General features: G+C 38.1%; 1 protein-coding gene across 2 annotated transcripts; it reads left to right on the top strand.

Moving 5' to 3' along the window:
- Positions 1-24077, top strand: NEDD1 (NEDD1 gamma-tubulin ring complex targeting factor). Of its 2 annotated transcripts, XM_058022421.1 has the most exons (15): positions 430-468; positions 1468-1611; positions 3467-3561; positions 4961-5077; positions 6239-6379; positions 11294-11523; positions 12477-12678; positions 13594-13780; positions 16361-16492; positions 16671-16712; positions 17167-17390; positions 18103-18238; positions 18560-18716; positions 21092-21158; positions 21813-24077. In XM_058022421.1, exons 2-15 carry the CDS (start codon positions 1476-1478, stop codon positions 21915-21917), a joined length of 1971 nt encoding a protein of 656 aa, XP_057878404.1. In that variant the 5' UTR covers positions 430-468; positions 1468-1475; the 3' UTR covers positions 21918-24077. The 2 variants fall into 2 exon arrangements, with proteins under 2 accessions (XP_057878406.1, XP_057878404.1); XM_058022423.1 differs by lacking the exons at positions 430-468; positions 1468-1611; positions 3467-3561 and adding an exon at positions 1-35.
- The last annotated feature ends 1547 nt before the right edge of the window (positions 24078-25624 follow it).

The raw sequence follows: 25624 nt of genomic DNA, 5'->3' as shown, positions 1-25624 counted from the left end.
GACACCCCCGATGCCGGCAGTGCTGGATGCCTTTGGTAAGCACTGCAATTTGCGTTTCCAGTTCAAATCGCGGCAGATGTGGTGCCCCTCAAAGCCACTCTCGGCGGGTTTACTGCGTGCCCAGCGCCCCCTGCCTCCGCAGGTGCCAGGGAGCGGCTCGGTGCCCCCGGCTCACGGTTCCGTCCCGCAGCGGCCGCCCGGGCAGGCCCCGGTGACTGATCGGGGCGCCTCGTCCGCCCCTCCGGGCCGCCGTAGCGGCGGGAGCGGCGCGCGGGGGCTGCCGGGACGGGGCGTGTGAAGTTGGGCGCGGCGCGGCAAGCGGGGTCGGGAGCGCGCGCGGGCCGGGGAGTGCGGCCGGGCCCAGCGGGGCGGGCGGAGCCGGGGCCGGGCCGGGCCGGTCCCTCAGGCGGCGCTGGGCCGGGCTCAAGGGCGAGCAGCGGGGGCTCGGCCCGGTGCCCGCCCCGCCAGGTGCGCAGCGCCGCTGGAAGAGCGCGGGAGCGGGGCCGGGGCCGGGCGGTGGCGATGCCGAGGGGCGGGTGCGGCTCCTCCCGCAGCCTCCGGGGCTGAATTGCGGGGCGGGAAACAAGCTGTGAGCGAGGAGCGGCTCCGCGGGCTGCTGCCCAGGGAAGGCGTATGTGGACTCTGAATTTCTTGTGTAGTTTTGTGAGTCTTAACAGTCCCGGCAGTGAGAATGAATGGCCTAAAGCTGTGTGGAAAAATCCCGCAAACTTTGGCTAAGGGCTGCTTGTGTTCTCAGCTGAAGTGAAGGCTCACAGTTTACAGTCCTCATCTGTTGATAATTTAAAATTACCAGGAATAAAAAGCTGAGAGTCAGCGTTTCAAACCAGGCACCGGTTAACCTGGCTTTAAGTCTTAAAAGGTGTCAGTTAAAATAAGTAGCAGTACATTGTTCCTGGGCTTTTTGCTTCGTAATAATTGTAAGGTGCGGTGAAAGGTGGCTCATTATCGCTCGTATTCTACTGTCAAAGGTTTAGTCTGAAGGATTCTCGGATGCTTTCTTTGGAGTGGTGAGATGAACGCTAAAGTGAGTCCCTGAGGTCCGTACTGCCGCCTTGCCCTGCAATAGTTTGATTCTGGTTTGTAGATCCCCATCTGCTGGTGGGAAATGGGTCCTTCGGATACTCAGGGCTTCCTGGTAGGCAGCTGCGAACTGTGGAGATGAAAGCTTCCTTTTAGTCGCTTGGTGCCATAGAGGGGCTGGCTTTGTGAAAAAGAAACCATGCATTTCCTGCCAGAGTTCAAGCAGCAAAAGCTTGGAGTGGCTGCTGCTTTCACTCGTGTATGCAGCTGAACGGTACTAACTGTTTAACTCTCCAAGTAAATGTTGCTGGTATCAAGAAAATGTCAACTATGCCATTTGAAATTGTCATTTTGAATTGTTAGGTTGCCTGGTTTATTTTTTTATTTTATATATTTTCACTTACTCATTTATTTTTGCCAGAACAGGTGCAGCCATGCAAGAAAGCATACGTTTTGCATCATCAGGAGATGACGTTAAAATATGGGATTCCTCATCTTTCACTGTGGTGGAGCAGTTCAACCCACATACACCCTCACATCCAGTCAGTTCACTGTGCTGGGCCAGCAATAGTATCCTTTACAGTTTCAGTCATATTTCTGTGGGTGTTCTGCAAAATTCCAGTGGTTTTTTCTTTCCTTTTTTTATTGAAGTGTTTGTAAAGCACAGGCCTGACATGTTTTGAGTTCTCACATAAAAATGTTTGTTTATATTTTGGCCAAAGTTTTGCAGTTCCCGGTGCTGAAGGGATTTATAGAATGAGTTCATGATGGCAAATACTTCTGAAGAAGTTTCTTGTCTTAGGAGCCAGCACTTTTGGCTGTAATATGCCTGAATTTTCTGCCAACTGTAAAGCTTACTCATATTTTTCTTCAGTAGTTGATTATGATACTTGCTTTCAAGACAGTGCTTAATTAACTGACAAGCTTGAGCAAAGCAACTGCTGGTGTCATAAAATTCTGTACATAGTATAGTGAGGAAAATTGTAATCAAAGATTTTTTTTTGGTAGGACAGCTTCTTGTTGATTCTGATGGTCTTTGATAATGTTCACTTACCTCTAAGCACTGGTTTTCTTTCCATTGCTTGTAGCATTTGGAGAGGAAGCACAAACGTTGTTGTGTAGGATAACACTCATGGGATGGTGGTGGTTTGTCATCAAAATGGATCTGACCCTTTTTGGTCTTCCACCTCTGACTTGGAAGCCAGGGAAGTCTTGGATAATATGAGGGGCCAAGTGTTGGATGAGTATAAGAAATCTCAGTGGGCTGTGAGGAGAACGGCTTGTGTGGCTGTCACGGGAGAAGATGGTGATGCCTCATCTTGATGTAGAAGGAAGACAGGATGCTGTCACACAGCATATGAGTCCTGCAAGTTCTGAATGTCTGTCCTCCAAGTTAATGTATGAGAAAGAAAGTTACACCAATTGGAAGACAAATGAATGGTTTAGCTATGGAGCTTGCAGAGAATTTCAAACACAGATGTAATGTTTTCATGTGTATGCATACACATTTGTATGTGTTTAGTAAACTTTATCTACAGTCAGTCTGTCCTACATGCTTTCTTCTACCAAGTCTACTCTTCATCTCCCAGGACTGAAACAATGAAGTACTTTATAGACTTGTCAGCTTGTTAGGGATAAAGCATTAGTTCTGGTTACACATAGTTCTGTAAAATTATACAAAAGTGCCTTAAAATAATGAAAGCAATAGCAAGCGCTGCTGTGCCTGCTGGTTCTGTTGTGTTAAATCCAGCCAATTAACCTGTGTTGTTCTTTAATGAGCAAATACAAAATCACAATGGGCATTGGCCAGAACTGAGTGATTACTCTGTTTGGTGGCAGTGCAGATGCAGTTTTCCTGCTCTGTAATTCTATAAATGTTCTTATTACTTTGGGGTACTTGGTTTCATAAAAGGTTCTTTTTGGGCTTTTGTTTTCTTTTCTCAGTACAGAGTGGGAGAAACTGGCAAGTGCTCTTTGTACTCTAGAAACTGTGTAGTGAAGTAGTCTAACATTTGTCATGACCAGGACCGTTCTTTAAATCCATAGTCTGCTAACAGCCACAGACATTCCTTTGAACTAGTGATAAATGGGGCTCTTACTTGAGGGTGTGGGGAAGCAGAATTGTAGACTGGAGAAGCTGCCTTAGTGGTAAAGAGCTCTTAAATAATACCTGGCTGATATTTCTCGTCTTTTCTATCAAAGAAATTGCTGTCTGTCTTGTACTGGCAAGTAAAAGCTGTAGTTAATTCAAGAGCTTCTTAATGAAAGCTTGGAAAATAGCTTTATGTTTCTGTTTCTAGGTCCCTTCAAGGTCCAGTGCTTTAGACTGTCTAGCCAATCTGTCTTCTATTCAATAAGAGAAACTTCCTGTTGCTTTTATTAATCACCAGTATCCTACAATTATGTTCCTTAACTTGTGACAAAGATAGATACCTGGCTACTGCTTCTGCTGCTGGTGATAAAATAGTTGTTTCAAGCTGTAAAAGCAAACCTGTCCCACTCTTTGAAATAGCTGAAGGAGTAAGTATGAGTAATGCCTTCCCTCATTTTTCCCCAGTTCACCTGGTATCCTGTGTGTCTCACATCTGTTCTGCATATTGGGGTCAGTGTAATTTTAGTATTGTTAGAATTATGACACATACATAGAAACATTTCCTCGTGTATTGTAAAACACATAGAAAGAGTGGGGGCAATAGTGCTTTTAAAATAGTTCTGTCAGTAAGAAGATACAGATGCAGTTATGCAAATGTGATAACTTGAGGCAGTCAGTGATTCAGGTGTGATCTAATGTGTAGGAGATGGAATAGCTGAAGTTTGAGCTTCATTTTCCAGCTTGAGCTGTCAGTATTATGCACGCCTATGAAATGTACACTGGAAAACATAAGAGTCTGTGGAGGGGTTGTTCTTGGACCATATATGTGCCAGCTTGTATTGCAAGAAACAAGAAAATTTGTGTTGTGTTCAAGGCTTTTTTTTTCTCTCTAGTTAAAAGGAAGTGTGGCACTTCAAAAAGCTGGACTTGGTTGTAGAAGAGTCTCTTCACATGGTCACCTAAATAGCTTGTTAATGTTCTAAATCATTCTAATTATTCTCCTTGGATAGCTGTTGTAATGCTAGTCTGGACTGGAAATTTTCTGTAAAGTTGTTCAAACCTTGCTTTTAGGGTGCTGAAGCAAACCCTTTCAAAGGTGGAGTGTTTGTCCTGAAGATTTCACTAAATTTGACCTATAACTATATGCAATCCCTTGCAATTTTACCATGTCAATAATTAGATGGACTTGTTTTTTCTTCACTCAATTTTTGAAAACTTAAAAGTGAATTTTCAATGTGATGGAACTGAATAATAATTTGTCCTCAATGTAGGCCTGTCATTAAGACTGACCTTTTTTTTCAAAAGCTGGTACTTCAGTGATTATTTTAAAAGAACCACTTAACTGAATTATGAGGTGTGCTGCTATAATATTCCCTGTAATGTTCAGGGAATGTGAAGTATGTAACTTAGACAACTTCTTAATTTTCTTTTAAGAGTTTTATTTCTTTAACTTAGAATTTCTTTAAAAAAACCTGAGTACCTGAATAAAATACTATGATTGCTCTTTACGGAGCTATAATTTAAAGGGAAAATGCATATTGGAGGAAAAGGTGCCAAAAAATTTAAAATGAGAATGGGGAAATGCTAGTATGTGAAGGTTTATTAATTAATATACTTACTTCTTGAAGTATATTAAATATATGTCCAAACTGGACTTGATTTGAAATGCCTTTTTGATAGGAAATGGCTGTGGAGTTTGAATAGGTCTGTCTGTCTTTGGGACTATTTGTACTGATGAAAATGGAAATGCACATCAATATGCTTTGAAGTAGATTTGAATAAATCCCTTAATTATCTTTAACATACATTTTCTTCTTTCTCCATTAGGCAAAACAGACATGTGTGGGCTTGAATTCTAGTTCTTCATATCTTGTCAGTGGAGGCCTTGATAACACAGTTAATATCTGGAATTTGAAGTCCAAGAAGATTTACCGCAGCCTAAAGGTAAGTTTGGCTGAGGAAGAGCTGTAGCTTTCCACTCCCAGGTTTTGCTGCCAGCTGTAAAAAATGTACTTTCTCTAAGTCTGGTGTCTGTCTGGATCAAGGTCACAGATAGGAGCTAGCACGCACCTGGGTCTTGTTCAAGTTTCTGTTATTTATGTGCTATAAATAGCAAATTTAACGAACATATGTAACTTGGTGTTTTCAAAGGACAATTCTGAAATTAAAATTACAATTTAAATTTCCAGAATAGACTTTTTTTTTTTTTTTGGTGTTGTCTGATGAGGATTTTTTCCAGGAGTTTCATTCCAAGTAATTGCTGGTTTTGTTACATTGAATGAGAAGACACTTCTCTATTTGTGCAATACTGTAGCAGAACTAATGTTGTGCAAAACTGGGATGATTGTCTTCTAACTGATCCAGGATGAATTCTCTAGAACTTTTTTATGATGCACAAAAACGTAGTTTAGTATCTTTCCCACGTGCCTTCAGTAGATGGCTTGCCCTTATTTAGCAACTCTGTTTTAAGAGACTACGAAACTTCAGCTTTGATTTATCCTTTTTTTCTTGGACTTTCAGAGTTACAGTTGGAAACAAAACCTCTAGGTATCCAATACAATACTTAAATTCCTATCTTTTGGGTTAGAAGTACTTCATTGTCCTCCCCTGTGTAGGAATATAGGGGAAAAAACATGTTCATTATACACAATATCATCACTGCAAATGACTGTACTGAAAAGCTGGTTGGTAAATGTGTTAGGTCTAAAAGTGACAGAAGAGGAAGTTGTCAGTAGTACATCAGATTAACAGGAAGTATATTCAAGTATCTATGCAAGTATCACTGCTTTCTGGGAGACTTCACTTTTAAAATAATGTTAATAACACCTGTGGTACATATGTCTGTGGTTGTCATAATAAAATATTGTATAGAATTATATGTTCATCTTGACTAATTTATGGAAGTCACCCAGTGGAAACAATCAGAGGGTGGTTATGCTTGATGTTTGGTACGTTTTGCTGCTGTTTCCTGTGATATTCCGTAACAACTGTTACATCTTTCAAGGTGTCACAGATAGTCAGAAAAAATCAGCTGAAGTTTTTTGCAAAAGCATAAATTCGGAAGAACATCTTTGACACTCTCCCTCTAACCTCCCTTTTCCACAGGAACATAAAGATGAAATCACGTGTGTTGCATATAATTGGAATGATGGCTATATTGCTTCTGGATCTTTGAGTGGTGAAATCATCCTACACAGTGTTACCACCAATTTCTCAAGTAGTCCCTTTGGGTATGGCAACAGACAGGTAGGCTATCAATGTTAAGTTCCTTTCAGGTACTGAGCTTAATTTGCAGTCTTTAGAAATTGAAAGTACAATTCAAGTACAATTGAAAGTATCAAGAGCTTTTAAGTTTTGATATTCTGTTTCATTTTAATTTTTAAGAGTGCCCTTAAGGAAAGGAGGAAGCAGACTGCTGTGTGCATTATAGCCTTAAATACTAGGTAGCATTGAAATACAAATTTCTCAAGTGCCATTTTTTCTGTACAGGTTACAGCAAATTTTACTTGGTAGACACTGGCTCCTCAAGAACAAACTTTTAGATAACTTAGAAGTGATTAAAGCGCAGTTGGCTTTACAAACCAAAACAGAATTTCAATTCACCACTGAGTGTATATTGTTGCAGAGGGCAAAGACCATGCAGTCTGGGTTCTAACTTATTCAAAGATATCTGTACTGGTGGGGTGAATACAAGTCTGTATTTGGAAATAAGTTTATTTAATCTGGAGGTTAAAATTGCACAGATGCTCAAAGAGAAAAGTAATGAGGTTTAATGTTACCTACTTAGGTGTTTAGTTAGTATTTGGGAGAACTAGTTTGAAGGAAGATGGTGCACAAGGCAAACACAAAGCATATGTACTACCTGAGGACCTTGGTAGGGTTTGCCAGTGCAAATCCTTCCTGCCTACTCAAAAGATATTAAAAGAATTAGTGGGCATCACAAGGGAAATTCCTTGATACAAGAGCATTTGCAGTAGTAAATGAGCTGTGTTGTCCCACTGGAAATTCCAGTGTGTGCTCTTAGTGAGAATTGTCTTGTCTTATGGATAGCCATGTATTTCAGTTCTAGGCATGCTTTCATTTGTTACTGAATCATTTTTACAGAGGTAGGGGCTGCCTGGGGGATGCAGAACTTTTGTTTTGGTCCTAAACCTGACCTTTAATGTTGCAAGGAATGCTGAAGTTGTGACTTATTCCTTTTCTGTTACTGCAACAACTTTTTCATTCTTAGATTGCAGATAGTGTCAAATTAAATTCTTCTCCTGTCTCACATGAACAGCGTAACGTGGTGAAAAATCTCTTACAATCTCACAGCATCTCGGGAATTATGGTATACTTTCTGATGAAAAATCTCTGTGAAGTTTAAACTATTTCTGCTCCTAGGTGCTGCAGTGGCTTTGATCCATCACCAGTCTCATACTTATATTGAAGCAAAATCGTACTTCATACTTGGTTTGATCTTAAAAATCCATCTCTATAGTCAGGTCATTTTTCTGACTTGATTGTTACAATCTTGTGAGGAATGTGTATGTGAGGCAGGAGCAGGGAGGTCCATGGCTGGATTGTGGAGCTGAGGCGAATATCCAGAGTGCAGACTATGCTGCTAATTAATTGGAAAATTAAGAAATTCTTGTGAGGATGATTTGCATGAACCTGATTGATATATTCAGTTCTTTCTACCAGAAAGTGATTAGGAGTAAGAGATACGCCATGAATAACTGTTTTGTCAGATGAAATCAAGAAGTCTGCTGCAAAGCTGAGTGACTTTTAGGATGGATAAAGCTATTTGATGGCAAACAAAGAGCTCCTGTTCACATTCTAAAGGGTCTACAACATTTTCTTAGGGAGGGCAGTTATTTGATTATAGCTTTCATTTAAAGTGGAATTGAGCTATGATTTTGTAATGAATTGGCTACTTGGATGTCCCAGTTTACCAGCTTGTCTTTGGTCCTAAAAATGTTCTTTGCTTTTATGTGCAGAAATGTCTTTATTATTGTTTTGGATTTTAATTGGAGAATTGATTCTACAGTGAAGAAAATATCTGAAGGCTTGTGTAATTCTGTTAAATTTAAAAAGCCTTTACTTGATTTATGGCTTAGGGGCCGGGTTTCCTTAAGAGTAAACTTGAATAGATAAACAGTGTATTTTACTGTTTGATCCTGGTACAGTATTGTGTCTTAGGAAGGATCACCATTCCATAGTGACTTTTTTTAGAATTGAGGAATGTGAAGTCTAACTAACCTTAAAAATTTTAGCTTGTCTGTGTTTGATTCAGCATGCTGGAATGTAGTTTCTGTGCCAGTTAATTTCTCATGTTGTGTAGGTTCTACAAGTAGTCGAATAGCCCAAGGTTGCTGTGCTTTCTCTGACTTTAAACAAAATTCTTTTCATTGGAGCATTGGCCTGTAGTCTGTTAATTGATTTTAATTTAGAACACCTTTGTGTTTTATTAGAATTGAGTTCTTGCAGAGCTGTAGAGCTGTTTGCAGATCCCATAATTTGTCTTTGCTATTGGCATTCATTTAGACTACCAGATTCTTGTCTGCTTGCTGTTGTGAGGATAAATTAAAGTTTGTTTCAAAATACAATGTTTGTTCAAGTCTTCACTGCCTGGTGCAGTTCTCCTAGCAACAGGATTTAGTTTAGCTGTTTGAACAGCTGGCTGATTTGTAAAGGAGTGTGATGGATTCTGGCTACTCCATATAGTGAAAAGTTTGTCAGCTTTTAAAGCTAAAACTGGGGAGCAGTGATAATATGGGGAATGTAGGCATATGAAACTTGCCCAGACCTGTAAGATTAAAAGGATAAAGGAGGAAAGGAAGTAGCTGACTTGGTAGGATAGCAAAGAAGGTTTGAGAAGAGCTAAAAGCAAGTAATCTTGATGGGCAGAAGGACAGGAGTGAGAAAATGAAACATGAGCAGATGCCAGGTCAGTAAGGAGGAAGGTATTAGGAGGTGAAGAATTGAGAGAACTGCGAGGGTCAGGAATATTTCCCATGGGGATCCTGTTTGTAATTAAAGCTGTTACTCCTGAATCTCTCAGTATTTTTTTTCAATGTGAGAAAAATGATGATAATACTGTGACCAGTAGAGGACCATATTAATGATGAAGAGTTGTAATCTTTCCTATTTGAACATGCAGTTGAAGGTGCCACCTCTTTAAAGCAGGTTGAATCAATTTGGCTTCCAGCAAGACACACAAGTGCTGGAAGTGATGCTGGAGAAATATGAAGCAACACACACCTCCATCAAAAGGAAGTTAAAGACAGAAATAGGATAAAGGCCAGTACAATCCATTGTGTGGTGTGGTCTATACCAGAATAAAATAGATTTTGAGAGCATTTTCTGGCAAATTAAATATTTCAGCACTCATTGGACTGGACTTGAGTAAAGTACTTGATTCAGTGCTTTGTGAGAAAATACTAGAAAGGATGGGTAAATACTAGAAAGGATGGGTAAATACTAGAAAGGATGGGTAAATACTAGATAGGATGGGTAAGAAACTCAGTATATTGATAAATCAAACAAATATTTTCTTTCTTTATCTGTGTGTTTAATATTTTCAGTAATGCTGAAAATATGGAGTGCAGGTCTTGTGAGGAGCATCTGAGGGGGTTGGAGTTGTTCAGCCTGGAGAAAAGGAGTCAGGAGGGGACCTTATTGCTCTCCACAACTACCTGAAAAATAGGTACTAGCAAGATGGGGATTGGTCTCTTCCCACAGGTAACAAGCAATAGGAGAAGAGAAAATGGCCTCAAGTTGCACCAGTTTAGATTGGGTATTAGGACAGAATTCCTCTCTGAAAGGGTAATGAGTGAGGCATTGAAACAGGCTGCCCAGGGAAGTGTGGAATCATCATCCCTGAAAGCATTCAAGAAACAGATAGCATTTAGGGACATGATTTAGTGGTGAACATGGCAATGCTGGGGTGAGGCTTGGACTTGATGGCTTTGAGATCTTTTCCAGCCTTAACAGTTCAATGATTCTAGGTAGAGCTGTGATGAAACCCAGTGGGAAGACATTTGCCCATAAGAGGATTGTGTCAGTATCAAAAAATGATTGAAACTATAGACACAGGAGTAACTGTGACAGAGTAGAAATCAAGATACCAGACTTAGGGGACAACTGAGGTTCTTATTAGAATAGGATTTAAAAATTCCCAAGGGAAAGGAGTTGGATTTCTTAATGTAAATGACAGTGACTAAAACATTCTCAAATAAGAGCCAAATATTTTGAGGAACATAAAAGATTTTAGTTGTCCATATTCAAGAAAGATTCCTACTGGGAGAGTTGCAAAAAGACTGATGGTACTGAAAAAACAGTCCTGGAGGACTCTCATTTTTTTAATATGCAAAATAGAGCCCAGAGGAGGGTGAGTTTGCTGTTCTTTAAAACAGGATAGCAGCACTGGGGAGTTAGGAAACTGTTTAAGTGTAAGGGTATTATGGTCCCTGGAGTGAATAGGTACAGCTGAGTCATAAGTAAAATTAATCAGGAAATTGAATACTGTAGTATTAGAGCAGTGAGCTTCTGAAACATCCTCCGAGGCAATGTGGTGGAAACAAAATAGCTTTTCTGAAAGGCAGGTTAAGTTCCTGGTTCTGCTATAGCAAGGCTGCTTGTGATAAACCTCACATGTTATCCTCTTCTGTGGTCTTAGTCCACAGGTTGAAGTCAGTTCTGCAGGACCTACATACCTGCTTAACTCTGGAGTCAGGGTGTCTTATCAAACTGGCCAATATCCAAGTACCTCAAGGGGAATTAAGTTTAACATTCTTGGCAGAAGACTAGTTGGTGAACTAATGTACCTTTTCACTACTTTAATTTTAGATGTGTTGTGGGGATTTTTTGTATGAAGGCATGATATTTGCTGAAAATTTGAGAAACTTTTCTGGACGTTTCATTTTTCTTCTGCTTAATTTTGCTGATCAGCTCATATGGTACCCCATAATAGTAAAAAAAGAAAGTCTCACCCCCAGTAGCAAAAATGGCATTTTAATGCAAAATTATTTTTTCTGGTTTTACTATTTATATTTCAGAGTTGGAGGCCTTTGTAGACTACTTTAAGTTTGTATTCCTAATCTGTTTGTGTCTTTATAAAATAATTTAATATAATATTTAATATTGGTATTAAAATACATTTTTATGTGTGTTTTACAGCCTATTCGACACTTGAAATATTCATCCTTTAAGAAATCCTTGCTGGGCACTGTTTCTGACAGTGGAAATGTAACTCTCTGGGATGTAAATAGCCAGATCCCGTATCATAATTTTGAAAATCCTCATAAAGCACCAGCCTCAGAAATCTGCTTTTCTCCAGTCAATGAGCTGCTGTTTGTAACTGTAGGTTTGGATAAAAGAATTATTTTCTATGACACTTTAGGTAAAAAGTGAGTATATGAAAGACTTTTTGATTTTAGAAGATTCCTTTTTTGGGTGTTATAAACTGAAAAAACATGCCTAATTATGACATGAGTTATTTCATTCAGTCCCCTTGCAGAATGGCTGAAGTGGTTGGCATATTGCTACTGGAGAACCTGTCCCATAGTCTGTTTTGCTTTCTAAGTTAACAGACAAACAATTGAAAAACCCCAAGGCACGAGGGAACTAACTGAAGTCCAGTTTATGGGTGATGTTCTCCAGTGTTGGTAGAGAGCAGTTAACTTCTGTGAGGGGCAGTACAGCCTGTGCCAGCCACCTGAGCTTAGCTTGCCTGCTTTTCTAGTTAGGATAAAAGATTTGACTGTGGTGCACAGAACTACTGAGATAAGGGAGAATGCTGGATGAAAAAGCAGGAAGGATGAAAAATAGAGGATGGGATGGCAAGTGGTTTTGTGGGACATTAGTTTTAGCATGAGTAGTGCTTTTACTCTAGCTCCTCCTAGCAGCAGGAGTCGGTTTGTGTTTTGGAATGATGAAGTAGAGGGATACAAACTAAGCCCTGAAGCTTTTCCTAGAGCTGTGGGAGGGGCAGAGTTGATAGGCTTGGGAAGCTTGAGGATGAGAGGATGTATGTAGTGTGGTTGCTGCTGCAAATGATGATACCAGTAAATAATGTTGGTGTTTGCTATTAAGAAGGCAAGGTGATCCTGTCCTCATGAAGTCTTTCAGAGCATATGCAGTTTTTGTTCTTGTTAAGCGTGAATGCTTAGTGTAAGCCTAATCCACTGTTTCTTAAAATAGTTCACTGAATTTACATCTACTGGAGAAGTTGAACTACTGACCTGTAGCTGAATTGTGAAAGCTTATATATATGTATATATATTTCTTTTAGATATTCTGTGTTGAAAAGTCCAACTTGTGAATTCTAAAAGATTCATCCTGTCATTTCTCATATTTGAAGGTTACTGAAAACAATTGTAGCTGATTTTCCTCTGACCACAGTAGACTTCATGCCTGATGGTACTACTTTGGCTATAGGATGTTCCCGGGGAATGATCTGCCAGTATGACTTAAGACAGCTGACATCACCAGTGAAAACAGTTCCTGCTCACAAAGGCTGTGTGAAATGCATACGTCTTCAGTTCAGCAGCACTTTTTCCAAGGTACTTTTATTGTTCAATGTACAGATTAATGAAAGCAAAGCAAAAGTTTAAGTTCTGAAAAAAGTTTAGTGTTCACTTTCTAAGCATTAGAGCTGCCAACAAAATGGGATCATACCAACTTAGGAATTATAAACTGCTTAGTCTTAACTACTCTTTTAGGCATTGTTAATATGGAATTCCCCCCACTCCTGCCCTCAGTGTAGAAATAAGTGGAACTTGCAGTCTTCTGGGTTTTTTAGTGTGGATATGCTGCCTTTGCAGATCAGCTTATGCCACTTTGGTTATTTGTAGGCAGTAGCAGAAAGGTCTGTAATGGCTCTTCTGCTTAAGGAGAAGACAAAGGGCTGCTCATCTGAAGATATTTTGTATGTCCTATATATGGACTTTTGCTAGCACATATAAACAGTGTAGAAGTTAATTAAATAATAGAGATGATGTAAGAGGTTCTTCCAAGACTTAATTAGGCTCTACTGTATTGAGAAACCCTGTGCTTCCATTTAGGGGACACTGAGAGGACCTTTGAAATGGATTCTTTACCACTCAGAGATTTTCCTTTTTTCTCTAGCACACTTGCTGCTAGTGGTTAACTATTCCTGTAAAATTTGTAGTCCCTAATACTGTAAACTCTTTTTTTCTGCTATGTCTAAACCTGGGATCAAAATTGAATCATGCAGGGGCATGCCACTGTTAAATTGTTGCTATCCTTGTGGAGGTCCTCACGGATGTCTCCCATGCTCTTTGAAGTTACATGAAGATACCTTTTTTTGTATTTATAAAGGCATATCTCCTTGGCAACCTTTGCAACTTGAACTGTTTTTTTTTACTGTTTTTAAAAAGGAAAGTATATTGTCTTGTTTTTTTACTTTGGGTTAAAGGAATACTAACTTCTCATAATTGGTTCTATTTTTTCTTTAGTCTAACATCACAGGTTCTTCAAATAAACCTGTGCCCAAAAGAGTAGAAGTCAAAGCTGGCAGTAATCTTGGAGGAATTCAAAATACTGGCATCAAAAACATTGCCTCTCAAGCATCAGCAGCAGTTTTCTCTCATCTTACATTGACAAATGAGAATAAGGGAGGAGAGATTTTTCAGGAGAAAACAGGTAATGTTGTGTTCCTACTCTTAAAACAGTTGGCATAATGGGGAAGATGGAAGCAGTGTTTTGTGTTTTGACCATTACAATATAAAAATTTCACCGAGGGAAGGGCATTTGTTAGGAAGTACTGTGTGTATGTACCTGCACATACAAATACTTCTTTTCCCTCCCCACTGTGTAACACGTGCTATGAGACTGTAGGAGGTAAATTGGATCCTACTATAAGCTGAAGACACATGAAGTCTTAAAACTGTGGGACTGCCTCCTGCATTCTGACTTCTTGCAGATAATGGTTTCTGCATAAACTACTTCAGAAACTACATAATGTAGTTTCTGATGCAATGTCTGCATGGAATGCAGACCTAAAGATTTGTAATTCTTGTAATGAATAGGAGTAGCAGACCTCATCCAAAAAGAAAAAAACAAAACAAAACAAAAACCAACCTAGGAAAACACCGTGAGAAAAAGCAACCTAGTCCAAAAACCCAAGTGACAACTGAACTGTGTTTTTGTGAGAGGCATGATTCCAGTATCACATGGTAGGAAAGATGCTAAATATAGTTGCAAGTATGATTAGTTGTATAACTGTATTTGCTATCTATACCTCTGAAATTAACAACTTCTTTGTAAGAATTCTGAGCAATCCAAAACTGCCACTGTGTGAAATGTACTCTTAAAATTTTATTTAATTCAAGAGGTCTGAAAATATCAAATCAGTAACACTGCTAGTTTGATTCTTTGAAAAAATCCTCAATCCATTTTAATGTAACAGCACTTTCCTCCTCCCTTTTAAAAATAAGGAGAAATACATTTAGTAACAGTAATTAGGCAATAAGCCACTGCAGTCCATAGGGATGTGTATTAATGACCTCCCTTGGGTATGCAGTGAAGTATGAGGTGAAGTAGAATGTTTCCTGTGTATGCAAGAACTGTAGCTAATCAACATTACTGAATGGTGTGGAAAATTTTATTTTGGTTAAAACATTTATTTATTGTCTTTATTTGAAGATAAAGATGGCAGTAATGGCTGTTACTCCTTAAAGGGGACCGTGCATAATAAATAAATGTTTTAACAAAGTAAAGGCTTACCAAGCAAAACAATTTTCCTTCATCTGAGTATTCAATTTAAAAGTTAAAAAACCTCTGAATACTGCAGAAGATATTGTCTTTAAGGTTAAAAATGGGAATGGATAAGAAACCACAAACTTCATTTGTTGTCTGGAATTTTTTCTAGAACCTGTTCAGGGGATTTAACTTTCGAGAAAATAAGGAGGATTCAGTAAAATAATCTGATAACATATTTAAGCAAAATTAAGGCTTTTTGTCACACCTATTTTTAAGGTACAAAAGTATAAATGAAGTCAGAATGTGATGAGAAACTTGGATGTACTTTGAGCTGGCTTCCCATAAACTGCCATTTACCAACTATTCTCTGCTTTAAGTACCTTACTGCATTTGTATTTCTGGGAATGGGTAAAAGTGCACAAGATATTTTGGCCCAGTTTTATGTTACACTTTTCCCATGTAGATCCTCTAAATTCTGATGCACAGGCTGATACTGCACTTCTGATTTGACTCAGTATACCAAGTATTTACTTAACTAGCAAGTGCAGTCCTATGTTGGTGTCACAGCTGACACATCTGAAGGAGTGAAAAGTGTAATCTATTAATACATTTAAATGTGAAATTGTAAATGTGAGTCAAGTTCCACTTAATGTAAATACTTGGACATGATTAATTGCAGTCACCCACACAGTCATATTTGGATCACTTCAACAAGTAATCCCACCTAGAGGAGTACTTATAGGTTTTATGAACATTTTGTGAAATTATGAAAGTTATTCTGGTGGTTGTCTGAGCAGTTCAATTCCCTTTCTAAAATCTGTAGTTTGAATAACGACTGGGGATTTTTTTGGGCTTAAGATATGCTTCCATTCTTTAGACAGCTGTCCTTGGTGCCATGCATATAAAAAGCTTTTTCACTTTTGGATTAGGTCAGGGAAGGGGCTTGAGGGTAGAGTGAAGAAAGGTTTAGGAACAAGTTTGGTTGAGGTTTTGGTTTTTTTGCCTGCAATTGTAACTTCAATTTGATTTTCTTATATTAGAATATGTAAGTTGATTTTCAAATATTAGAAATAAGCAAAGAATATACTAACACTAAGTAAGCTTGAAAAAGGTGTTTCATATGATTTGCCTTGGAATGCTTAATGGCCCTAGTACAGCAAATTTTTTTTCTTGCAGAACAAATTTAAATTTTTATTGTCTGAATGTGGTTACCTTATGAGCAGAAGGTGCAGTCAGTAGTTTGACTTCACCTGATGCACCATAAAATTGCTGCACATAGATTTCTCTGAGCATGGGTGGGTTCTCCAGTTTTACAACCCTCCTCTTGAGCTTTTAGGTGTAGTCACCTTTGTTGACAGCCCAAATGAGCAAGTTAATATTGACCCTCTAAGTGGCATCTGCAGACGATTCTGAAGTGCTCACTGGGCTTCTCAAGTATCATGGTGTGAGATTGTTTAGCCACAATGTATGTTATTTTTTGAAAAGGTCAATTACTAATGGAATGATATTGCCCTTTTGAAGGTTTTCCCCATAGTTCCAGCTTGGATGTCATTCCCTCTAAAGAAGCAGATCATGGGAAAAGTGCTGAATTAAGTTATTTTGATGATTTGAATCGAAGTAGTTTAGGAGACGTGTTTTCTCCAGTCAGAGATGGTAAGTTACTGATACTGGAATTTGTAAAGCATCATTCCTCTGCATGTAGTGTGACAAAATGTCACTTGTGAGTTACTGACTGTTGTACCTGCTTGATATTTTAATTTGTCTTTGATTATGAACTTGATGCAGTGATACAAATAAACACTTCATTTGTCTGTGTTTTGCTGTTTTGTAGATATTATTGCAAATAAAGTGACTGAAGATCCTCAAGGAAATGGTAAGCATATGCCAGTGATAAGTCTTTGGAGGTCTGTGCTAGTTCTCACGTGCTGATTTTGTCATACCATTGAAAAAAACAAATGACCAAAGCAGACACTGAAATAACTTTTCTGGGAATTGTCTGGCACATTGAGAATGTGTCAGATGATTCCCAGAACAACACGGTAACAGGAGGTCTAGAGTATGGTCCTGAAGCAATTGGGTTTTTTCCTTTATACAATTTATAGTGATATACAGAATGATTTCCTGCTTTACTACTTTTATAAGGATGGAGGCACCATAAGTTGGATGGAAGGATGTAACTTTTTGTGGAGTACAGTTTTTGATGATTTCTTTTGTCAATCAATTTCTTTTGTCAATTTTGTATGAGTGTGCAGGCATTTTTACTGTGGGATAGATGTGGTGTGTGTGTTTATTGACCTGTGTGTGTCATCTTTCCCTTTTCATTTTAGGCTTGGATTTTCCGTCCTCCCTGATGGGTTTGGATTTTCTCCCACAGCCAACCGTTGCCTTTCCAGTAAAAAGAAACGTAGTGGGCAGTAGTGCACAAGTGACACAGTCTAGCCCATTACATGCACTTTTGGGATCTCCAATTAAAGAAGAAGAGGAGCATCCAGAGACTGACTCTAAGAAAATAAGTCTTGGAAAACAAGAATCTAAAGACAATTTAAAGCAGGTATTCTTGTTATGAGTGCTCTTTTTAGAATCTTGACAGAATACTGCTGCTTGAAGAAAAGAATACTGAATAATGCCCAATCTGATTTTATTTTGCAACTCTGTTCACACACTATTAACACAAATCCATAAAACCTTGTCTGATTTAGATGAATTGGCCTTCAGCAATGGAAGATAAATGTATGTTTGTCTTAAATAAGATCAGGTTACATAAGTTCCCATGAAACAAAATGGGTAGCCTGAGGAGTATTTAGATTTTTCTAGAAAAAAGAAGAATTGCTGGGTAGTTGCACTAGTATGATTGATTGTTAGGTCAATTCCACTCTCTTCTTTCCCTATTCTCTATCTCCCTCTTTTTCTTGAGATATCTTTGATGTGTCTGCACAGAGCTTAGCTACTTTTGTATTGCTCCTGAGAAGCCTGAGTTTGCTAGGAGTGATACAACTTAGTCACAACATTTTTGATATGAAAATTAGAGGCCCCCGCCTTTTGCACTTGCTTCTTTGTGCCCACCTGAGGCAATTTGGAATGTTTTAGCAATCCATTTTTCAAATATCTTGCTAGGAAATGAAAAACATGTATTTCTGAGCGGATTCCTAAAAGGAAAAATGTTTGAAGGTACATTTCGGAAAACTTACTCATCAAGTGCAATTACACAATTGTAACAAGTAGATTTAATCTTTAAAATAAAAATAAAATCTTTCTGTTGTCAGGTTTCAAAATCAAGCTTACCAAGCACAGAACCTTCTCCACCATCATCTACTCCTGATGCAAATGAGAAACAAATAACAAAGAATATTCAGGCCCATCCTGCATATGATCTACCAGTAAATGGTACTACCTCAACAAGTAAGTTGATAATTTTGTCCCAGTTCTAGGTGTGACTGATTGTAAACTGACATGAAATCTGATACAATGGACTTGATCTCGGTTCTTTAAATCAAGCCAGCCCTCCTAAAATGTCTCTAGTTGCTTCTGGAAAGATTAATTCTAAATCAGATTTTTTTTTTTTTTTTTTTTTTTTACCGACCAATATTTGAGGTAAAATTAATTAAATAATTGTTTTTTTAAAATGTAATTAAATAATTGTTTTTTTTTAAAGTAATGCGGTGATATGAGTGGTTTTTATTTGTCATGAGGGTTCTCAGTATTTTATTTTCAATTGTAAAGGTTCAAAGATAACATCATCTGTCACTGCTGGCGTTGCAAGTTCGTTGTCAGAAAAAATAGTAGAAACCATTGGGAGTAGCAGACCAAATGCACCTCTGACAGCAATTCAAATCAACTTCATTCAGAATATGATACAAGAAACAATGGATGACTTCAGGTACTGCTGTTCCTGCAGAGTGTTTTGTTTTCAATGACATGTTTTCTTAATGAGGTGTTTCAGCATCTGCTCAAACAAATTTCTCTTTGGATTAGAAAATTACACCATTTATAGCCCTATTTTTGAAAAACTAGGTATGAAACTTAGTTTTTAATAGCTCTGATGACTAATTAGACTGATGGCTCTGAGGGCTGTTGGTGTATGACTTTGCTGATGTTTCCAGAATGAGTGAATATTTCTCAGATGGTAAATTTAGTCTGCATAGCAAGGTCTCTGCTCTTTTCCTGAAGCCTTGCACTGATTTCTTTTCCTCCTTGCTTGTCTCCCTATTCCAGCAGGAGAAATTTCAAGTTCACAGTGAGGAGAATTTGATATAGCCAGTTGACTTGTGTTGGCTTTGATTGTTGGTATCTTGGCATGTGTAAGGTGAAACAGTGTGTGTGTATTTCTGCTGGTGGAGCTTTCATTGAAATAACATCTGTACTGTAAGTGATGGTTGGTGTCAGCTTGCTTTGTGGATATCTAAGCAACATTCCAATTGTCTTGAAGGAAGTCAAATCAGCATGGTTCTATTTAGAGTGGAGTTGGAAGAAGGTGAAGAAGTTAAGAGAATTTTATCTAGGGCATCACTTCCCAGCCTGTGTTTAAGATGATTTGGGTTGAAGGGAGATAATGGAGAAGAATTGCAGGGCAGGGGAACTGCTGCTGTCTTGATGAAAAAAAGCAAAGCAAAACTAGTTTAGTAGGTCTGTGTGCCATGGCTGTTCTGTATCTGCCAACAGAAAAAATACATCCAATGTTATTTAATGTCTTTACATAATTTAGTATGGTAAAACTCCCCTGGAATTTTTTGGTAATAAACACACATCTGATGAACACATGAATGATGTAACTTAAAATGCAGTCTATGTGTTGCAGATGTGTTCTTTTTAAAATCTATGTTAGGGCACCCCAGAGTTAGAAGTTATGTGTGCCAGCCTTTTACTTCCAGTGCCTCAGATCTGGAGCCTTAAATATTGTGTTTCTCCTCTAACTTATATTTTCTGGAGTGGCTGGAAGGCTCTGCTGGCCCTTTTCCCAGTTTTAAGTTGCAGATACATTTAAACTGATTATGAAAGATTGTTAGTACTTTGGTTTTATTAGTTGGTAGTGAACCTTAGTAAACAACTTTTTATTGTTAGTACTAGTGGTCAGCAAGAGGGAAGGGAACTGTTGTAAGCTTCCCATTGATGTAACTACCTTTCATCTGCTGAAACCTGAGGAAAGGATTTTTATGTTCTTTGCCTGAAATTCATTCCTCTTCAAGTAAAAGGGGAGCAAAACCATGAAACTTCAGGAAAGGACCAGGAATAATATATAATTCATTTGGTTCCAAAAGGATGTTTGTTTCTTGATCTCCCTGTCTTTGGGAGACAACCTACATCTTTGGATTTATAGGATGCTAGCTGGCATCTATACTTGATACACTGAAGATGATTGTCTCCAGCAGGAATTCTGTAGCACAATAATCTGTGGAAAGAGAAAGTGGTAGAGATTGCCTTTGGGTTTGCTGTATGTTTGAGGAAAGGAAAATGAAGATCTGTGTGTGTCTACTGAAGAAACGCGTTACTTTGTCAGGCCAGTGGTACCCATGGCACAGTACTCGGTCCCAGACAACTGCACTGTGCTGCACTGTTCAGGAAGAACTTGTCAGCTTGCTGCTTGACTGTCAGCTGTTCTCCTTGTTCTTCCTCAGCTTCTGGAACTGTTGTATTAATGTCATGATCAGAGGCTATTTTCTAGGCTGGTTTTTGTAGTGTGGAATGGTTGCCCATGAATTAACAAATTCATGTCCGCTTCGCAGACAGCACTGCCACTGCTTTTTATGTAGATTAACCTTGATCATTCCATTATTTTGAGAATAATGTATAACTTACCACAGTTGATGTTTTGGGCCCTTAATACTGTTGAAAGGCTTATACTGAAAAGGTGGATCTTCAAGTAGAGATAAGTATCTTTCTCTGCAGTGCTTATCATCAAGGGATTGAAAATTAGCTTTGAATGGTAAAAATGAGAGGAGCTTATAGCTTGCAAGTGAAAAAGAATCTTGATATCACCATTTCATTTGTGTTTCCAAACTGAAAAGTATATATTTGTTTCCAGACTGAAAAGTCTTGCATCTTCTTATGTGCTGAAAAAAATGGTACTTATAAAAATCAATATCATAACAAAAGTATTCCAAAATAAGCTGTAGAAGATTGTTTCATGGTCTAAGGGTTTCTAGACTCTAGATGAGAGTGAAGGTGAGGAATTGTAGAGTTTTGGGTGCTGAGGGTATGAGAGAGACTGCTTCCTAAGTAGGTCTAAGCATCTTCCTTTTGCAACTCTTCCCCCAGAGAAGCATGCCATCGAGATATTGTGAATTTGCAAGTGGAGATGATCAAGCAATTCCATATGCAGTTGGTATGTACAAGGACCATGATGGGAAATGTATTCAGTTTTCAGTTTTGGTAATAGTAAGGCATGCCATCTTCTCTCAAAACAGAAAATCTATTTTGTTTATTAAGACCGAGAAAGGGAGGATTTCATGTGAAGGAAAGGGGAAAGCATGAATGGGAATCTGTTAAATTGTTTTTTCTTTGGTTAATAAAGGGACTCTAGGGGTTGAGGAGGTATGAATTCCATATTTCAGGAGTTATAAAGGCTGGGGTAAGGAAAAGATAGATGGAATTCAAATAGAAAGCTTCACTTGTAGGTACTGTATACATACTGAGCTGTTCTTTATTCTTTAGCTTCACCTTTTTATGAATCTTTGTTCTTTTGATCTGCATTAAAAAGACCTTGTCTGGGTTCTGAGCATTTTAATGGAATCTGCATTAGTAGATTCTCATCCTGAAGAACTGCAAAATATCCTTTGATAAAATATTCACTAATGTATTAATGATCAAAATACTGTATGTCAGCTTAAAAGGGAAAATCTTACTTTTCTTATCAAAAGTTTTTAAAAACAGAATTATCTACGTTATTTCATTTTTAAAAGAAATATGAAAGCCAATAGGATAAAACTGGAATTATTAACTTTATTACTACTGACTGAGACTTTTTTCTTTTCTGTAGAATGAAATGCATGCTTTACTTGAAAGATACTCTGTAAATGAAAGCTTAGTAGCTGAAATTGAGAGACTGCGAGAAGAAAACAAAAGACTGAGGACTCACTTCTGAAAGATTCACATTGCTGATTTTATCAGAGTGAACTCACTACAGGTGGTGTTTTGGCTCTGACAGATCATCTGTCATCACTGAAGTGTTGTTTGAAGACCTGTTATTATTTTGAACGTGAATCTATTCTTCTAAATAACTGGTGTAAGATACTTTGTGTAATTATGAAATTTGTAGCAGATAGGCAGTGTGTAAAGAACATTTGCATCCTCATGCTGACCACCTTGCAACACAGCCTTCTAACAGAAAAACTCCAAGGACAAGTACAGTATTGGAGTTTTAGCAATATGTAAAGTGCCTTTTCATAAACAAAGTCAAACCAGGACAGATGCTTTTACTCTAAGAACTTTTTTATATATACCTACTTTTCTATCTGCTTCTTTATTCTACTGCTGTCAGAAGCAATCACTACAGCTTGCCTTTTCAGATACTTTCCTTGAAGAAAAAGGGGAGTGAAAGCTCCTCTTTTGTGCACAACATGGAGTCTTGTTTACAAAGAGCTGGAAAGTACAGTAGTCAGTTAAGTTTGTTCAGCTGGCAACTCTTCTGTCCTGAGTAAAACTAGAGCTTGAAAATACTCCCAAATTTGGTGCCACAGTCTTTCTTATTGAATTCATAAGTTTGTTGTTGTTGCAAATGCCACATCAATTGCACAATGAGATTTTTTGTTACTACTTCAGCTATGAATCTAGAATTCTTTTTATTTACATGTATTTGAATGTTGTCATAGCTTGTCTGATTTGAATGCAACTTTAGTCTTCAAAATGTAAGTATATTAATAATATAGCCATTAATAATACAGCAATGTGTAATTGAAGTCTTTCAGTCTGACTCAAGCACCTTTTGGTAGTGAACAACACTTGATATTGGGCAGCTGTGTTGCAGTTTTGAGCCATGTTGGTTTAGCATTATTGTGGCCTTTTTCAGATAGCTGCATACCAAATCTATTATCTTGTATTATTAACAACCATTAAAGCGCAATCACTACTTCAGTAACATAATAGTAGCATACTATTATGTCAACATTTCTGAAATGAAGCTCAGTAGGAAGTTCTGACTATTGAAGTGTATGGGATATTTGGCTTGGCCTTTATTTTGCCAAGAAGACTAAATTAAAACTTTGATTTTAAAATGCTTTAAAAATCAAATGAAAAATGTAAATTGACTAAAAAATTTCTCTGAAAGACTTCTTCTACAGGTGCTTCTTGCTATCTAAGTTTTTCTGGAGGCTTCTTAATTTTCCCACTAATATTTGCTTGTTTCTTCTCACAAATTCAAAACTCAAGTAAAGTCTGAAGAACATGGCAGGTTAATTATTTACAACATCTAGTGTTTAAATTTACAATGACACTCTACTACTAAATGAGTAGATAAATACATGAAAGCCATAATATATAGTGTAACTTATTTTTATATGTTGCAAAACTAAAGAAAAAGTTGAAACATGTCTATAACATTTCCTTACTTTTAACTTTTTTTTGAAAAAGATACTTCCTTTTTTTGATGTCATTTAATGAAAAACAGTCTTGTAGCAAAATGAGGGTGTCCAAGTAGTTTTTAATATTAGGGAAATGACTTTAAATGCCTGTAGTTCTACTGCTTTTAAAGATATTTCTATATCACATATATCATATTGAAAGGAAGCAAAGGAAGTTGGGGTTTTTACTAACTTAACACACAATGTATAGAACTCTTTGTTAAGTTTGTAGGATATGTAAACTTGACACATAGACCAGACAGTTCATGAAGACAGTAGTAGTTGAAGGTAGCAAAAATACCTTGGCATCCTTCTATGTATGCTTTTCAGTGTTAATGAAGTAAGCTTGCATATTTCCATCTCTTGATTTGTTCAAGTTCTGAACTCTTGCTGGTGTACCTGGATGACAGCAGGGAGTTAGACCATTATCTTGGGTATTTTCCTTACAAGTAATTTGTTTTCCTGACACCAAACTGTATAATGTTTTTAATTCCCAAATGGAGTTGACTATAAAAAGAGTGATTAAAAAGATTTTTAGGGCTTTTGTCCATGTCTCAGGATTATTGTAGTGCAAGTGCAGTGTGGAGATCCACTCTGCCTATCTCTATAGGGGTATGTTTTGCCTTGTACACAATCTGATTTGTATGTTAAAATAAAGCTTGTTTCAACCTTTTTGAGAAAAAAAACCTTTGGTGACCTGCTTATTAAAGAGAATAATCTGTGTTGTAATTGTTATGCCTCATCAGGCATCGTTTACCTGAAAGTAATTCTGGAGTAATCTCTCTTCTGCCTCTGTGGCTTCATGTAGACCATCCAATCATTTCCACGGATATGTTCACAAAACCTCATGCTCTTGGAGTAAAAGACAGGTGAGCAGTTCCCCCTTCCAAATTGAAAACTGTTACAGTCATGCCAGAGAGATCATGTTCATAGCTAGAAATCATGTTCAAGCAGATGTTTTGGGCAGGGGGAATAATCTCTCCTAAGACCCCGGTGAGTTGGACATCCTGTGTTTTCTTCATGTTAAACTTACGGATTAATTTTTTAAATTCCCTTCTCTCATGCTAATACAGACTTTCTCTGATGAGAAGTTTATTTGCAGGGAATGTGGGGTTTGAAAACTGCTTTTGACTAATTGATTTATTCTCCTCAAATGCAAAATGCCAGCATGTTCTTACTTCCTGGCAGCAGTCCTGATACACACGCCATGTTCTTCGTAAGCACGACAAGGATGAATTTAGAAGCTGCACATTGCTCCTCCTGCACAAGGAGCTTACTAGAACATGCTTTACAGACTGCACTGCCAAACTGTACAGTTGTTTGCCAGCAGACACCCTCCATACTAAAACTGAAGATGCAAAATGGTTGTAGGTTATTTGTATATAAATGTAACAGGTCTGATACTGCAGGTTCTGTGTCTGTGTTTCCCATCAGTGCACTTGTGTCTGTGTGTCATTATGGTGTACATCAAGAACTGCACCTTCTGGTCAGGCTGAGTACAGCCATTTTCACATCATCTCAGGCCATGCTTTTGGGCGATGCTGATGAACAAATTCTCAGCTGTGGAAACAATGTTGTGCTCTTCCTTGAGTGTCCTGTAACAGGCACTGCCGAAGTTACAAGGCCAGAGGGACAAGAGAAAAAAATTCCAAGGTGTTTTCAGGATTAACTGAAATTAGCTGTGATTCTGGGTGTCTCTCTAGCCATGGAAGTACAGACAGTACTTGTGAACTTCACCTTTTTGTATTTGTCTGGCACAGCTATAGGAGGGGAAACTTAACAGTGGAATCATACTCAGTAACTAAAAGTCATGAAAAGCACATCTCTTGTTAGCTGATTTTGGCAGTCGAAATGGTGATAGATTTGTGGGACTGAGAGCCACAGTTTTTCAGATGTGGACAATGTCATATCTAGTATGCTGTCTACAGCAGTTGCTAATAACACTTTTTGTTACATAGCCACTTTTACTAACATTAGGGGCTTATATGAGATGTTTCCATTTTTTGGGTGTGTGGACAGGTATCCTGGAACTAGAATGCATATGTAATATTTTCAAAATAAACAGAAACTTTTGAGGCAGTGCATATTTAATAACCTGTGGATTATTAAGACCATCTTTGAGATGGTAGGGGGGTGATGACCCAAAAAAACCTATTCTGGTCCAGAAGGCACTTGATTTTGAGAGCAAGTTAAGAATCCACTAAATCATCAGAAACTTAGACGTTATTTTGTC

The sequence above is a fragment of the Melospiza georgiana genome, chromosome 4 (genome assembly GCF_028018845.1).
Source record: "Melospiza georgiana isolate bMelGeo1 chromosome 4, bMelGeo1.pri, whole genome shotgun sequence".
Lineage (NCBI taxonomy): Eukaryota > Metazoa > Chordata > Aves > Passeriformes > Passerellidae > Melospiza > Melospiza georgiana.
This window is presented reverse-complemented; position numbering and strand designations above follow the sequence as displayed.

What these genes read in the sequence shown, in the direction of transcription:
- NEDD1 (XM_058022421.1), top strand. Translation starts at nt 1,476, where the DNA reads ATGCAAGAAAGCATACGTTTTGCATCATCAGGAGATGACGTTAAAATA. An exon ending in AGATTTACCGCAGCCTAAAG is followed by an intron (nt 5,078 to 6,238) that starts GTAAGTTTGGCT and finishes CCTTTTCCACAG; the next exon opens with GAACATAAAGATGAAATCAC. An exon ending in GTTTTCTCCAGTCAGAGATG is followed by an intron (nt 16,493 to 16,670) that starts GTAAGTTACTGA and finishes GCTGTTTTGTAG; the next exon opens with ATATTATTGCAAATAAAGTG.